The 17,391-nt window shown below is 40.6% G+C and overlaps 2 protein-coding genes across 2 annotated transcripts in view; one reads left to right on the forward strand and one right to left on the reverse strand.

The window, feature by feature from the left end:
• The first annotated feature begins 959 nt into the window (after positions 1 to 959).
• ccdc181 (coiled-coil domain containing 181) lies at positions 960 to 8,557 on the forward strand. Its single transcript, XM_080430913.1, has 6 exons — positions 960 to 1,226; positions 2,149 to 2,262; positions 4,078 to 5,106; positions 5,956 to 6,105; positions 7,038 to 7,195; positions 8,052 to 8,557. The coding sequence occupies exons 2-6, from the start codon at positions 2,158 to 2,160 to the stop codon at positions 8,221 to 8,223; spliced, it is 1,614 nt and encodes a 537-aa protein (XP_080287039.1). The 5' UTR covers positions 960 to 1,226; positions 2,149 to 2,157; the 3' UTR covers positions 8,224 to 8,557.
• Positions 8,558 to 9,050: 493 nt separating this feature from the next.
• p3h2 (prolyl 3-hydroxylase 2) overlaps positions 9,051 to 17,391 on the reverse strand; it is an 82,498-nt gene continuing 74,157 nt past the window's right edge. The window contains exons 12-15 of the mRNA XM_080431911.1: positions 16,387 to 16,504; positions 15,284 to 15,359; positions 14,584 to 14,724; positions 9,051 to 10,998 (exon numbers count right to left, since the gene is read on the reverse strand). Coding sequence (XP_080288037.1) covers positions 10,882 to 10,998; positions 14,584 to 14,724; positions 15,284 to 15,359; positions 16,387 to 16,504 — 452 coding nt within the window. The 3' untranslated portion in view covers positions 9,051 to 10,881. The remainder of the gene's footprint in view (positions 10,999 to 14,583; positions 14,725 to 15,283; positions 15,360 to 16,386; positions 16,505 to 17,391) is intronic.

A 17,391-nucleotide genomic window follows, 5' to 3' on the forward strand; every position in this document is an offset into this window, starting at 1 on the left:
CTAGGAAAACAAGCCCAAAATAAGCCACAAGAGCACTCTAACCCTATACATTGGCTATTTGAAAATATCCGATCTACAAGCTCACAACGCGCTGCGCAACCACCAATATTTTCAAACAACTACACAGAAAAAGAAGCCCAAAGTCGCTTATAATAAGTGGACATGGCAACCCTGCGTACGTGCTGCTTTCGTGCAATCAGATGCGTGCTAGCTCGAGGGGCGTGGTCCTTTCTGAGAACTGTCTGAGGAGACATAACTTGGGAAATGTAGTTCTTCATTGCTCACAGCGCAGCGAACGTAGCGGTCCATAAGTAAACATCAACACCCAGAAGGTAATGCGTGACTCTGCCGTCACATCTACAGAGAATGACCTATGAGCGAGCGGCCCACAGCGTGCGTGTGCTTGCGCGTGTGTTTGTTTGTGCGTGCGTGCGTGTTGTGTAAAGTAACACGCACGTAAAGTAACTAAGTACATTTACTCAAGTACTGTAAACTTAAGTACAGTTTTGCGGTAGTTTTACTTTACTGGAGTATTTCCAATTTGTAGTACTTTTACTTCTACTCCACTACATCTCAGAGGCAAATATTGTACTTTTACTCCACTAAAATGATTTTAAAACTTTAGTTACTAGTTACTTTGTTGATTTTGATTATTGTTACAAAACATACATTAACCACTTCAGCCTTATACATTTCAGACATTTGAAAATAGCCTATCTACAAGCTCACAATGGGTGGTGATGCACGCAATGTGGCTTGTAGATCTGCTAATTTCAAAATATTTTTATACATATGAAAACTTGTGAAATGGGACATTCGGCATAATGAGTACTTTCTACTTTTGGTACTTTAAGTACATTTTGATACTTTTACTCAAGTACATTTTGAATTCCGTACTTTTACTTGTAAAAGAGTATTTCTACAGTGCAGTATTGATTATTTTACTTAAGTAAACAAATGTGAGTACTTTTTCCACCACTGATGTCCTATTTGCGCATGTGCACGACGATAAGGCGTGTTGTAGGTCGCCATGACAACGTGTATTAAAGCCTTTAGAGCAGCAGACAGAGAGTGGATTATGTGCAACAGGTTGATGGTCTGCAGACAGACAGTTGTAGGATATAAAATGTAGGATATAATAATAAGGTGCAACTCGTCTCCAGACAACCTTCTAGAAGACTTTTCATTTCTTTGAAGCAAGAAGAAGAAGAAGACAGATTTCAGTGGTAGGTTGTTGTGGTGGTCACATTAATTCTGACCCTAAACCACTTATTTGCTACAGCTGTACCATGATGATGATGTATATTGTTCGTTTCTTTAGCATAACTTTCAAAGACGAACAGTCCATTGTGACGCAGCTGTTTTTTATTCTCACAGGTTAGATGTAGTTCGTTGATGTCCTTACGTCAGTCAATGAATTCAAGTTGTAGCCTACACTAACACTATAACTCTCTTCTGTCTATCCTATAGCTCACAGTTGATCTTTAAACGTATATGGTGTACATACTTTGAGAGCCCTAACAGGAGAAAAATAATAAATGCATGTTTGAAACAAAACAAAACGCCACACGCGTTTGTGGGATATTATTACATAGCCTGTTACTTTACCCTGAACTATTATCTTTTGACCAGGAGAGGGCGACCAATTCATAGCTAAAGCTAACGCACTCAAAACTTAAACCAAACCTGAATTTCACTCCTTGTTGCATCCAAATAAATATACACACATTATTTACACATTAGTTTGTGGCTCTGTTATATTATAAGAAGGGGAAATATGAAAATACTAAAAGCAGTTTTTAAGTTAATGCTACCTGACATTTCTCTGTAGCAATTTGGTTGAAGTCAAGTGTCTAGAGATCAGTGGTTCTCAAAGTGTGGAGTCCAGTCCAGGGACCCTTAGGGTTCCTTGAGGGGGTCCAAATGGACCCTTACATGCCTGAGTGTGTACACATGGAAACAAATGGACCATTTGGTTCCATTTGTACACTCTCAGAGACAGTTATGGAGGTCCTTGAACATTTCTTCTGGCTAACCTCAGACTGTGTTTTTATATGGTTAATAATGACCGTATACAAAATACAATACAATTCAATACAAATACCAAATATATTTGAGTTCATATTAAATATGTCATTCTTCTCCCAGTGGTCCAAGATGAGTCAGGTTGTGAGTACAGAGAACCAGGAGGAGTACGAGGATGACTTTGAGAAGGACCTGGATTGGCTGATTAGTGAGGAGGAGGGCCAGACTGAGGACCAGGTGAGCACTTCCTGCTTATTTGACTTATTTAACTTCCATATTTGATGCCCCAACATCTCCTTAATTCAACAACTTTAAAATATATATTTTTCTTCTTACCTTTTAATACTATTACCTTGCTGTTGTAGCATATAATTATGTTAGCACAGTTCTGCAGAACAAGTGAGTCCCATCAACATTTTGCTGCTTGTTCTTGTATAAGTAAGTCACAAATAAAACCCTTCTTGATTCTTCACAACTTGACAATTTAAATGCCTTAATTTACTAATATTAGACTCATGCCCTCCATATTTACTAAATGTTTCCTCCACACAGCTGGAACCTGTAATAACACTATTATAATGGAAGGGAAAGAGAAGCAACAAAGAGATGGAGATAGATAATTTAGCTTTCCCTTAAATTGTTGAAAGACACATTGAATTACAATAACCCAATCTTATTTATTGGTATGTCACTCAGCACTTTGATGTAGCCAGTTCGCAGGTACATCTACTGTCTACCTGCAGTGAAGACGAGAAGCCAATGGGACCATGACCCTGACCCTGTGAAAGTGTGATAGAGAGTGTTGAGTAACCCAACGCTGGCATGTTCCACGGTCCCACCGTCTGCATGGGAAACCTGCTCAAGTGACACCACCGTGCATACTTTCTCTGTGCCAGTGAAAGATATCAATATAGGATGCATTATTGATAGACTTGAATATGCACACTTAATGCTTAATTCATGCTTAGCTGCGCTGATAATAGCCTATACAAGCTCACAGCGAGTAGAGTGGCTACCTTCGCCACGCGACATCGACGCACAAATAAGTAGAAATCAGGCTTCAGTCATCACGTCTGTTGGCTGTTAAGTATCAACAGTGGAGGACAAAGTACTCAACGCCAGTACTTGAGTCAAAGTATAGATACTCCTGGTCAAATATTACTCAGCAAGTGAAAGTTGCTCTGTACTCGAGTTGCCTACTTGCTTTTAAAAATAATAAAGTATTCAAAAGTACACGCTTTTTAAAAAAATGGTAAAAGGGGCATTTCACCCATTTTCAACCTCATCTTCATACTATTGGTCCTCAATAATGCTCATTATAAGATGGCACAATTTCCATCTACTCACTAGTTTAGAAACCTACCTACCAATGACATCATTGATGGGGATTCCAAGCTACAGTCTGGAAAGTTAGCATGCTGAAATAGAAGCCATTGTTCTCGCATAATAACATTTAAGTTTGAAATCTTGTTCGAAATGAACAAATCTGCCTACCAATGATGTCACTGGTAGGCAGGTTTCTGAACTGCCCAAAGCCCTCTTCTTAGATACAGAGTGAGTAGACAGAAATGTTGCCATCTTATAATGAGCATTAGTGAGGACCAATTACAGTATATGATAGGTTGAACATGGGTGAAATGGTCCTTTAAGTATTCAATAGTACAAATTACAAAGTACAATAGTTGTTTTTGAAATATAGTGGAGTGAAAGTCATCCAAAAATACAAAACTTAAGTAAACAAAAAACAAAAGTAAGATTTCATTTATCTATTTAGATTTTTATTAACGCGAGAACCATGGCTCCCATTTATATGCTAACTTTGCAGGAAAAGAAAGCCCAGTTTCTATAAGATTAGATTCCCCATCGATGATGTGGTGTTTCTGAACTGTCCACAGCCTTCCTCTGAGACACAGTAGACACAAATGGTACCATCTTATTAGTGAGAAAAAATGGGTGAGGTCGTCCTTCAAGTACAGTACTCAAGTAAATGTTCTTTGTTACTGTTCACCACTAAGGGTGTCGATAGCTGTTCCCTATACTTTGTCACCACAGGGTCCCGACTATGAGGAAATTGAGAGCGAAATAGACAAGGAGCTGCTGGAGGAAGACAAGGATGAGCGAGGGAAGAAGGAGAAGAAGAAGAAAAGCCAGAAGGCAGGGAAAGCAAAGAAGGCGACAAAGGAGATGGAAGTAATGGAGGAAGAAGAGAGGTGGCCCTCACCTATGGAGCCTCTGGAATGCGACTTGGAAGGAGAGTCTCAGCCCACAGTTTCGCCCCCTCCTCTGGCGTCGGACGACCAAGAACTGGACGAGGAGAAGAAGTACATCCTGGAGAAGATCCAACAGGCCAACCGGGAGCTGCAGGACCAGGAGGCTCCGGACACGACACGCCCCATTAGGCTGCACTTCAAAGACAACCTGGTGGACCTGGTGGTTCCTCCTCTGGAGTACGAGCGAGGTGGAACACCTGCCGGTGCAAAGGCGGAAGGACGGGAGCGCAGCGGCGCAGAGAGGGCCAACGGCACGGAGGCAGAGAAGGAGGTGTCAGGGAGGTTGTCTGAGCTGAAGATCTCCCCACGGCAGGGAGGCGCGGCAGGAGGAGGGCCCATCGGGGCGACGGCGGAGGCTGAGGGAAGCAGCCAAGCGGGGCACGGAGGAAAGGAGGGAAGAGTCTTGGTAGAAAAGGACGGCAAGTTTGAACTGGTCAGTCTGAAGGAGATGGAGAGCCAAGGCCTGCTGCCTCCGTTAGCAAACCATCCCAGTGAGACCTCCTTCTCCTCACCTCGCCCTCAGGAGCCCGTGTCGAGCCCCAATAAGACCCCCGCCTTTTCCTCCGCCTCCCCTCAGGTGGCCAGCGCTTCCTTCTCTCAGCAGGGCGTTGCAGCACCCAGACCTCCGGCCAAGCCACGGAACCGACCCAACTCAGCCAGTCACAGTCAGAGGGACAGCCAGAGGAGAAGCACTAACCGCAGAGTGCAGTCAGCCACGGGAGCTCCCTGCCAGGCCACCTACACCCTGTCCCCACAACAGAAGGAACTGCTGCAAAGATCACAGGAGAGAAAAGAGAGGCTGGCCAAAGAGGTAGGAATCGATGGTGTCAGTGATCTAGAAATTAATGAAAAGGTGAGAAAATAATGGATTCCAGTAAATGATCAGGGTGGGCAGCAACCAGTATGCCAATACCCACGTCCATGGGCTTTTGTTTTGTCAGCAGTCATGCGTTAATATCATTTGTTAAGCTGTCAAGTCACCATGAACCAAAGCTACATTCCTTTCAAGAAACCCTCTTGGATAATAAATAGTTTTTGATTTAGGTTTTTGATTTACTATAAATATCTCAAATTAATTCATGGATAGAGTTCATATATATTTGAAAGTGGGATGCGTTTTGCATTAACAAAGTAAGTGTTTGATGTTTAGGTGGTTTTGCCCTCCAGTACATCCCTGGTTGGACTCTTTTCACAGCAGCCATTTTTACAGGTAAATGCAGCTGAAGGTAATAACGCTAATTGTGGGTGGTTCTGTGTGCCAGCATGAAGTTACCTGTACAGAAGCATGGACAGCTTTTATTATTATTACAGACTTCACCTAAATGAAACACACCCACAATTAAAGGTGATATTGATAACATTTGTTTATTATATTATAGACACATAATGAAATGATAAAACTAAGTAAAAGAAAATTGCAAATTGCATGAGTGCTGCCTACACGTGATTCAGGGAAATAAGGAACCTTATGCAACAGAGGTGCCGCGATGTGGAGTGGTTTGCAACATAGTGGCTTAATGTTAACTATAGCACCGTTAATGTTATTACCTTCAGCTGTGTTTACCTGTTTAAATGGTAAAGGGTCTATTGTTGTAGGCCTACTTTTCATGCCATGGTAATGATGTGTTAGCTTCTCCACTCTCCCTTTCTCCCCTGTCAGGCGGAGCAAAAGAAACGCGAGGAAGAGGAGCAGAAGCGTCAGGAAAATGAGGCGGCATTCCGGGCCTGGATGATAAGGAAAAGAGAGCAGTTTCAGGAGGAGAGGCGGATCCACCGAGCACAGGAAATGGAGAGAATGAACAGTAGCAAGGTATATGACCACTAAACGGCGAGACTAACAACTTAAAACCATTGCTGAAAATAAAACAGTGGTTCAGTCCAGTCCCAGTAACCTCAAATACTGCTTAGAGGTAGACTGAAAAGAGTTAATTAAATAGCTTAGTAATATGCGTTTTCTGACAGTATATTGTAGTGAGATTTGTTTTGATGACGTATAGTATAGTATGACCTTTTTAACAACTATTTCATGGCTGTTTTTATGACGAAATCAATTGCAGTTGGGGATCGTGCACAAGTGCACAGCGAATTCTATGGCATAGAATAACTTTTAGTGAAATTACTCGACCCCATAGTATGAGTGCAAGTAGCTCCATAAAGAACCTCTCACTCCGCTATACAGCTCCGAGATGAGGTTCTATGTCGTTCTCATCCAGAATCGGGTGAACGTCCGCCAAGGCTCCGCTGTTTACCCTTTTGTATACATATATATATGGTTCGGAGCATAATATTTTAGGTCCGGAGCGAAACTACCCGTTTAAATCGCTTATTTAGTTAGCCTGTGGCCATGTTTCCCATTGTAGCCAAACCGGGAGCAGTACTGGCAGCGGACGTAGGGGGGTTTTCCGGGTTGAATGGGAAACATGGCCACAGGCTGACTAAATAAGCGATTTAAACGGGTAGTTTCGCTCCGGACCTAAAATATTATGCTCCGAACCAAACCTTAAACATCCGTGTGGTTTGGAATCTACCATTACTTTTGGGATACGATGTATACAAAAGGGTAAACAGCGGAGCCTTGGCGGACGTTCACCCGATTCTGGATGAGAAGGACATAGAACCTCATCTCGGAGCTGTATAGCGGAGTGAGAGGTTCTTTATGGAGCTAGAGTGCAAGCTGAGAGTAACAGAGGCAGAAATGTGAAATCTGTTGTTGTTTTTTAAGTTTGACTTTCCCTATAACAGAGAGATGCCAGTGACCCAGAAGTGGCCTTCAGGTCCTGGCTGCACAGGAAACAGGAGCAGCAGCAGAGGGACAGACAGCTGGAGGAGATGAGGAAGCTGGAGCAGGAGGGTGGCATCTACTTACACAACCCGGTGGAGTCTGACAGGGCATTCAGAACGTGAGTCAGTAGCCCAGGGTTATTCAACTAGATTAGGCAGGGGGCCACATAGTGTGTAAAAATGACTTGAAATCGGCACCAACAAGAACAAAAACAGTGACAACAGAACTAAAAGTTCATGGTTAACCATTTCAACCGGTAACGTTAAGACATAATCGTTAACTTAATTTATGGTTAATTAACCGTTAATGGGGTTCAGTTAACGGTTATGAAAAACATTCAAATTGGTCATCCCAATGCCATTGTTATCCCTTATTGTATAACCAACCGTCCAATCATTATTATTATAATAATTTGGTCTGCAGGCTGCTAGTTAAATATCACTGCAGTAGCCAATGCAGGAGCTAAGAAAGGCTTGTGGATGCCTGGCTTAAGATAGCGACGGATTTAAGACAGCGAAAAAATCCAAAACTTGGAGGAAACTGAGTAGACTTCTGAACTGTCCACAGCCCAACAGAGCAAGTAGACAGAAATGGTACCCTTTTATAATGAGCATTAGTGATGAGGACCAATTGTATGAAGATGCGGTTGAAAATGGGTGAAGCGCTAAAACAACATTTTAGATAATATACAAGCTCACAGCGTGTCACATCGCGACATGTTGTGAGCTTGTAGATTTGCTATTCTACAAGCTAACAACACGCAAATCAGTTCTTGTCAGCAAGTGACACTCGCTGCACTGTAAATTATGTTTTAGATGACAGGCTGTGGTCGACCCACTCATTGTAACTCTTTCCTTCTCATTATCTTCCATCACCTTTTGAAGGTCACCCCATCATCCATGATCACACCAAACCCTTTACAAGCCATTCATTTATTTTGTCTGCACCTCACACACTGTACCTCTCCCTCCCAGGTGGTTGAAGAGGAAGCGGGCGGAGAAGCGTTTCGAGCAGCATGCAGCTCGAGAGCGCTCCCGCAGGCTGGTGGTGGAGGAGCGGCGAGCGCGACGCACGCAAGACCTGCTGTGTACCGTCAACGACATGAAGCCTTTCAGATTCTCCGAACACCTGGCCTACCGCTTCTGAACTCAACCGCTCACAGCACGCCTTCAGGCGTCCGTTGTAGGACAACGAGACCAGTATAGCTCACATCTCCACACTGAAGTTGTGAGCTATCGTCACCTCACACAGAAGTCATATGAATATTACTGACAATCCTTTTTGCTGCTACAGAAGTCATATAATACAACAGGTATATAAGCTACTTATTTTTAACCTGGAATGTTGTTTGATCAGTGTGAATGTAGCTTGGTTAATGAAATAATCCAAGATCAATGAGGTTACTGTGGGATACATCGTTTTGTTTTATGGAGTGTTTTTGTTGTTTTTTTACAAGCTTTAATTATTTCTGTAGGGGCAGATGCACTTTACACTGTTTAAATTACAGTCGGGACATGAGAATAATACCCTTCTTTTGATCATAATTATGCCTTTTCAGAGTCTGTATCAATAAGTGTTTTGTAACAGCTGGCAGACCTGGGACAAATACAGTAGTTTGTGCAAATCTGGAGCATTTTTATTACGTCTCTGCTTGGTGTATGCATGTAAGAGTGCATTGCCAAAAATGGCAATAGAATTACAAGTAGTAATGAGCAGTAAAAAAAGAAACTACTACTCTGGTTGAATAGATACAGTATAGTATGTTACAATAGTTGTATGGACACCGTATATTAGTTGTATGGACACGTTCTTATCAAAAACTAATGAAATGTATATTTAAGGAAGATTATATTGTTTGCATCAAAGGAAGTTGACAATCATGACAATCAATGACATCAACAATGAGAAATGCATTGTGGCAAAGAACACAACAAAAACGAATATTTAAACAAACAAAACATTCTATTCCGCAATTTTGGATATGCAATGTTCTCTTTAATTTATAGGCACATACTGTACATGTCACATACATCAACTTATGTCCTACAGCATTTCATAGTTAAATATCAGTGAAACAAAACAAAGTGGCCACCCTCTCCATCAGACACGAATCCTTAAAAACAGCTCTTCACCATCAATGGGTTAAATTCATAGCGGTTGGAATCGGTGAAAAAAAACAAAAAAAACACAGCACACATGCCACTTCAACTTCCACTGGACTTACAGTGCATGCATTTTACCTGTCTGTATTGCTGGCAAATAAGAGTTCTGAAAAGAAAGTACAACTACAACCCACTTAAAGATAACCATTACAAAATAACCATTATTCCTTGAAACAGGAACGATTGAGTTCTTTTATTAAAAAAGTTACTAGTATTAAAAGCCGACAATTGCCATAGCAGCTATCTTAAAACAAACAAATAACACATAAAAACACACACACACACACACACACACACACACACACACACACACACACACACACACACACACACACACACACACACACACACACACACACACACACACACACACACACACACACACACACACACACACACACACACACACACACACACACACACCAATGAACTTGTAAACTATTATACTGTTCTGTTTGTTCAAAGGGAAGGGTCTCTGCTTATCTCCTAACATGAGGAAAGTGCAGGTAGTGCACACAGGTAGTGACAGATAACATCAATCACTGGTTTCAAGAAAGAAGTCAAATACAAAATGTCAAACACAGACAAATATATCCTATGTTCCAATATTGTCCCCTTTCTGTGCTCTTGGCTGTCTTCGTTTCCGGAAAAAAAAAGAAAGAGATATCCACCTTTGGAATAGCTCTTCATTCATGTTCATGTTTTGTCTTCCAAACTTGACAGAAGGACATTTGATTCCCACTTCGTTGCATGAAGGCGTCACGCGCCGAAAATAGCCGACCTACAAGCTCACAAAGCGTTGCACCCGCCGTCGTGCAACAGAGCATAAATTAGGCTTTACAGTGACACCTACTCTGATAAAACATTATTGCTGGGGTTAAAGTCAAATGCGTTAGGTAAGAATATTTTTGAAAAGTTAAAAGGATTATTATCTATTATAGTACAGGAGATAATTTGAACATAGAATTTCTCAGACTGCATGTTGCTCTTTGATTTGGCTTGTTCACAGTGCAGAAAACATAATGGCCCCAATATCAACGAAATACCCAAATAATAATAATAAAAGAATGCAGAGCTTGTAATCGGGCGTGCTCCGATGATTTCCCCTGCTGCTGCTTGCTTGCCCCATCAAACCCTCAATGTGGGCGGGCTCCCAGAAAGGCTAATTGTCACCTCAAGTTCCAGCGGGACCCACATATCCATCTATCCACACCTAGCCCACCCCAGCAACATTCAAAAGGAACACACATATCCGTGATTAGACATATTTTTCTGCCACCCCTTAATATCACTATACTAATGATTTGTCTTTACTCCTAACAATCCATGGACTACAATACCAGTATTTCAATATTTCTCTCAGGGGGGATTTGTCTCTTGTATCTTTGTTTAGATTTTTGTTTGTCCTGTAATATGGTGTCTACTACTTGCACTGATAAAATTAAAGGAAAAACATAAAAATAAGACATAAAAAAAAAATCAGGACAATACAACAAAGCAACAATGATCAATATTAATAATACCCTTCCACTTTAAATGGTACAAAAATAGAATTGCTTTGATCCAAAAGGTCATTCAATAAATAGATAAAAATAGATAGATAGAAAGATCTGACTGCAAGGAGGGCAGGGGGGGGCTGGTGTTACAATTCATCCTTAGGGTTGATACTAAAGCCCTGGTCCCAGTTGAGCTCGTGCTGGGGCTGCTGGAGAGACTGGCGGTCCAACGCCTCTATCACCTCGTCTGCTTGTAATCTCTCCTGGTATTGAGGAAGAAGAGATGGATGAGGAGGAAGGTTGGGAAAGGATCAATCAAAGTCAAACATCACTTTAAGTAAAAGTGGTTAGTTATTATCCACTTGAACCCTGGCGCCCCCTATTATGAAACATTCATCAGAAATAGCTGAACTACAAGCTCAAAACGTTTGGCAACGCGAGCTTGTAGATCAGCTATTTCTGGCAAAGAGATTTGGTGTAAAAGGCAACAAGAGCAAACCAAGTACAGAGCCAACTCAGGTCCGTTTCACTAAAAGTATAGAGGGTTTAAGATGTGGTTAACTATTATTCTTATTAGCAAACAAAACAAAGACACTAACATTAAAAACAAAACAGAAACTAACAATAGAAACTATTAACACTGTTTAAAAATGATGTTAATAATTCGTTTCTTAAATGTTAATTAAATACTTACCAAGCAATATGAATGAGTTTATCGAAGTGTTAAAAAACAGTAAGTAACAATAATAAACCATGAATTGGTGTGTTTTGTAATGTTACCTGTGTTTTAGAGTTAAACAATGCATTTTCTTCAAAGAACATAAAAGTAATGAACCAGTGTTTACTATCCACTTCCACTGAAATCTGTACTTGAACCAGAATACGGACAAACATTGCTAAAATTAAACCCAGCAATCAGTTGCTATACATACAAGTGAAAACCTGTGGTGGAAGGTAACTAAGTACATTTACTCAAGTACTACTTTGAGGTACTTATGCTTGTATTTCCTTTTTTCAATACTTTATTCTATACTCCACACTACTAACAAATATTGTACTCTATTCTCAGAGGCAAATATTGTACTTATTACTCCACTACAATTATTTGAAAACTTAGTTACATGTTACTATTTTATACTTTGGCTATTCATAAAAAGCAGATCTACAAGGTTATAGATCGGCCATTTTCAACAAAAAAAGAACTTAAAACTGAAATGTGGGGTGCCCGCTGGCCTAGCGGTCCAGGCGCATACCACATACGCTGGTAATCCAGCTTGACAGCGTGTCGCGGGTTCGACTCCCGATCCCGACGACCTTTGCTGTGTGTCACCCCCCATCTCTCTACCCATTTCCTGTCAGCCTACTGTCCTATCAATAAAGGCATTAAAAAGCCCAAAAAACATATCTTTAAAAAACTGAAAATGTGACATTCTGCATAATGAGTACTTTTACTTTTGGTGCTTTACTCAAGTAACATTTGAATACAGGACTTTTACTAACAGGGTATTTCTACATTGTTACTTTTACTTAAGGTAACTCCGCACCAAACAGACTCGTCCAGACTATTGCAGACTACTCCAGACTGCAACAGACTGGTATTCGGTTGGCAAAAGTTGGCATTTAAGTCTGTCAGCCGACTGGCCATTCATGTGCTAATTTGACTTTTAGCCTGCCAGCGTTGCCAGGTCTGCTTATTATAAGCGACTTTGGGCTTGTTTCCCTGCAAAGCCACTTAGGGATGTTACCAGCGTTTTTTCTTCACTGACGTGCAGTGGTGTAAGTAACTAGTACATTTACTCAAGTACTGTACTTAAGTACAATTTTGAGGTACTTTTACTTTACTGGAGTATTTCCAATTGTCTATACTTGTACTCCACAACAATTATTTCAAATGTTTAGTTACTAGTTACTTTGCAGATATAAATCATTATGAAACATACATTAACCACTTTAGCCCTACCTATAAGCTATTTGAAAATAGCAGATCTACAAGCTCACAACGTGTTGCGATGCACGCGTTCTGAGCTTGTAGATCTGCTATTTTCAAACATTTTTGTAGTTTTACTTTTGGTACTTTAAGTACATTTTTATACCAATACTTTAGTACTTTTACTCAAGTAAATGTTGAATTCTGGACTTTTACTTGTAACAGACTCAGAGTACATCTATTGCATTCAAGCCTGGAATTTCGTCATTTTAGGGGCAAGGCCACTTGGCCTTTGGTGTTGTAATTTTTTGGAGGGCACAAAGGCCCTGCCCGGTCTTCCTGCCAGGGCCATCCAAAAAAATAATGATTTTTAAGTTCAAAAATGATTTTTAAGTCCACGGAAATAATGCATTTAACTTGAAGGTTAAGGATCATTGTATTTTAATATATTATAAGAATAGTATAACTATCTGTGAAATATAACCCATTTATTTCACAAAATAATGTGTTGGCAAATGACCAATATTTAGTTATATAGGTCTCAATATGTCACATTCAGCCCTGGACTTCACTGACTGAAGTAGGGGTCACATTAATCACATTAGATTCACAGAATGTATTTTACCCACAAGTTATTTTCATTCAAATGAAATGTGAATGAACTTGCACTAATAATGACTTTAGTTGATTTTTCACTCTTTAAAATATAGTATTTCTTAATTATTAATAATTACAGCTTGTAGATTGGCTATTTTCACGATTTTAAATTGTTTTTAAATAATAATAAAAAAGGAACATACAAGATTTCCACCCGACAGCCATAATATATAGCCAATATGTTCTGTATCAGTATATGAGTCCGTTTTTGCAGATTTCATTCTAATTGGCTACTATGCCTGCATATGAATTTCATGAGCCTGGGTAGGTCACCCTGGCTTGGCGGAGATATGCCCTGTAGCGCACACTCCGCCAGTGGTGTAAAGTAACTAAGTACATTTACTCAAGTACTGTACTTAAGTACACTTTTGAGGATTTTTTACTTTACTGGAGTATTTCTAATTTTCAGTACTTTTACTTCTACTCCATACATCTCTGAGGAAAATATTCTACTTTTACTCCACTACAATTATTTGAAAACTTTAGTTATTAGTTACTTTGCAGATATAAATTATTACATTATAAAACATACAGTAACCACTTTAGCTCTATTTTATACCTAGGCTATTTGAAAATAGCCGATCTACAAGCTCACAACACGTCGCGAAGCGACGCGTTGTGAGCTTGTAGATCTGCTATTTTCAAACATTTGAGTACTTTTACTTTTGGTACTTTAAGTACATTTTGATACCAATACTTTTGTACTTTTACTCAAGTACATTTTTAATTCGGGACTTTTACTTGTAACGGAGTACTTCTACATTGCAGTATTGATACTTTTACTTAAGTAAAACATTTGAGTACTTTTTCCACCACTGCGCTCCACACAGCAGCAGCAGGTGAAAGCAATTCACTTAAACGAGGGTTGTGTTGCGCACCAAAACTGCACAAAAGTAGGTCAAATCAATCAATCTCTCTCTCTCTCTGGGAGCAACAACGAGAAACAGTGAATGTAGGTTTTCATAGACATGGTCGCTTGTTTCTCTCACATAATCTGGCAACACCGACAGCCCTTTGTTGTCACTGCCACTGCTCTGCCAGTCGGCTAAAAAGCTGAACATGTTCGGTCGGCTCTGGGTCGGCCGAAAAGGTCCCGACGGACCCCCCGACGGACCCCTAACCGACTGGACGACGCTTCCCGACGCCAAGTCGGGCCAAAATCGGGCCGACTAGGATTGGTCTGGAGTTAGCTTTAAGTAACACATCTGAGAACTCCTTCCACCACTGGTGAAAACAGAGTCCTGGTATTATGCGCCATGCTTACCATTTCCCTGTAGAGGGGATCCAGGGTGAACCAAAGGGCCACAGCACACCTCTGTCCCCCGGTGACGGCCCTCACACCGTGGGGGTTCTCCCCTCCTGAGGAGAAGCCCACCATTCGACCACACTTTGGCTTCACTGACGCCTGAAGACCACACACACAGGAAAGAGAGGGAAGGAAAGAGGGGGCCAGAGGGAGGGAGGGAGGACGCAAGGCAGAGTGGAAGTGAAGGAGGGTGGAGGAAAGGGAAGCAGCAAGAGAGATAAGACAATAACAATGTTTGGGTTTTTTCCCACTTTAATAAAGTTGTTTTTTTGGTAAGATTTTTGAATACCCATGAAGCGCTTTGATGTATTATTATTACTGTTCATAAGAACCACCAACTATTAACCACTTATAAGTCCTATTTTATACTTTTTTGCATGATGTGTCACATGGCAAAAATAGCAGATCTGCAAGCTCACAAAGTGCAGCTTTTAGATATGCTATTTCAGCTTTTTAGGACATGCCGAAAATAGTGTCTCCAAGTGGTTAACAGCAAAGACAGGTCAACATTATTCTAAATACAAGTCACAGTGATGAATCAGTGTAGGAGAAAATAAGCTTAAACAAATATAGTACAAATATGTACACTGGTGAAAAGTCTAAAGCTATTTTTACTGTACTCAGGGCTAAATACAACATTACAAGAAAGACAAATTACCGTGACTGTTTTGGCATCCATTTCCGTGAATATGAACTCTCCACCCTCAAAATCTCCATTTAGGTACAGCAGTGCACTGAAGACACAAATTAGTAAGCACAATCAGTAACTTCCACACAGTAAACATAAAATGAAAGGCAAATATGATATGATTTACAGTACAACCAAGTTTAAAGATGTTTGAACCACTTAAGCCCTATTTAATTTATTTTCACTATTTTATAAAAAAAAGTAATAATGTTTGCAATTTCGCTTATTTGATATGCCCAAAATAGGGACGCAGGGTTGAATGTGGTTAAAGGTGCAATGTGTAACATTAATGTGCTGTACCCGGGATAATGTTCTACCTTTGAGCTAAAATGCAGAACTATAACCCTTTGAGTGTCATGCAATACCTCTTGTCACCCAGTAGTGTTCATACCCGACCGTCTGACACCATACAGATTGGTTGAAATAATGTTTTATTCACCCAAAAAAGTAATGGATTGCTGCTTTAACACAGTTTTCCATGTATCTTCTAAATTCCTAAATTGTAAATAGTTTCCCCTGCATGTTGTGTGAAGTATTCAAGCTTGCGGCGGCCAGGTTTTGTGAGAGAAACAAGCAACCAGGTCTATGAAAACAAGCCCAAAAGAATAGACTAGGCCACATGAGCCCTTAAAACCAATATACATCGGCTATTTGAAAAGAGCCAATATACAAGCTCACAACTTGTCGCGATACGACTTGTAGATCTGCTATTTTAAAAAAAATAATGTTTTTTTGTGTTTGAAAGATTTGGAATATATTAACAACACAAATCTTGTATGGGTCCCTGGCATAAAATATTTTCAGATGGAGTCTGCAGACAATTAAATACATATTAATTTGGGGGGTCCTTCACATGAATATGTTTGAGAGCCACTGGTTTAAACAACATAACAAAGCAAGCCCAAAATAAGAAACTGCACTTTGGAAACGAGCCCAAAAAAACGCAACCCGCAGCTACCAATATTTTCAAGCAAATTTACAGAAAAACAAGAGGGGATCCTGGGGAAGTAAAGAACAGAATCGCCTATAATAAGCGGACATGGCAACCCGGACATGGCAACCCTGACTCTAACCTGTAGTCTCTGTACGTGTACGCTGGAGGTTCCTTCCAGCACTCATTGGCCTCAGGGTCCAACAGGCAGTTGTCAGCATGTATGGGGTGGCTCAGGTCATTCCTGTGGTCCTGTTGGCCTGCAAACAAACACAGTCACGAACAAACAAACCCAGAGATTAAGGCCTCTAGTTTGAGGGCGGTTAACTGTAATGTTTATCGGCATGGGTTGTCAACCCCGCCCTTAGTTTTGCATAGCAGTAGAATCAGTACAGCTCGTGCCAAAGAATGAAAAAGGTGGACCTAACGAAAAGGGACAACACACCACAACACTGACTTTTATTTTATACAATCTCACCAACTCAGTCTCTCAGTCACATCCAGTCTACATGGTTCTCTGACTACAGGGGAATAGAGTCATGTCTTTTTTTTTTGCCAGTTAGATATGGCTCTTATGGGCCTATGTGTATTAGTCAAGCTTGAACATTGTCAGCAGCAATATTGCTGAGAGACCCACTTCAGTAATGCAACATCTACAGTGACGGATTAGGCCAACTAAGTACAAATCAGGTATTAGGCGTGTAATACTCAGCACTGACAGGATATTTATTTTGTGTCTGCACAGAACACAGAGAAAGCAGTGTGCTTATTGGCTAGTTTACCCCCTCAAACGACAGGCCTATGAGTAAAATATGAAACGTTAAAAACAATATTTGTTTCAATGTTGTAATGGAGGAGTTGGACAGGCCTTCTCAGAATGGCCTTCTGTGGTGCTAAACCCAAACAATATGTACCTAAAAAGACTATCCAAGGGTAGCATTCACCAACTTAACAAAAAAGGACAAGGACAGTGCCTCGATTATATCAATTTATTTTGTCCAGACAAAGTAAAGCTAACATTTTGGCCTAGTTGGCCTTCATCAGAGCATGTTTCACAGACTTATTTTTCGTGTGTGTGTGTGTGTGTGTGTGTGTGTGTGTGTGTGTGTGTGTGTGTGTGTGTGTGTGTGTGTGTGTGTGTGTGTGT

Source organism: Gymnoscopelus braueri (genome assembly GCF_963280865.1).
Source record: "Gymnoscopelus braueri genome assembly, chromosome: 6".
Classification (NCBI taxonomy): domain Eukaryota; kingdom Metazoa; phylum Chordata; class Actinopteri; order Myctophiformes; family Myctophidae; genus Gymnoscopelus; species Gymnoscopelus braueri.

What these genes read in the sequence shown, in the direction of transcription:
- ccdc181 (XM_080430913.1), top strand. Translation starts at nt 2,158, where the DNA reads ATGAGTCAGGTTGTGAGTACAGAGAACCAGGAGGAGTACGAGGATGAC. An exon ending in AAGAGAGGCTGGCCAAAGAG is followed by an intron (nt 5,107 to 5,955) that starts GTAGGAATCGAT and finishes CTCCCCTGTCAG; the next exon opens with GCGGAGCAAAAGAAACGCGA. An exon ending in AGAGAATGAACAGTAGCAAG is followed by an intron (nt 6,106 to 7,037) that starts GTATATGACCAC and finishes TCCCTATAACAG; the next exon opens with AGAGATGCCAGTGACCCAGA.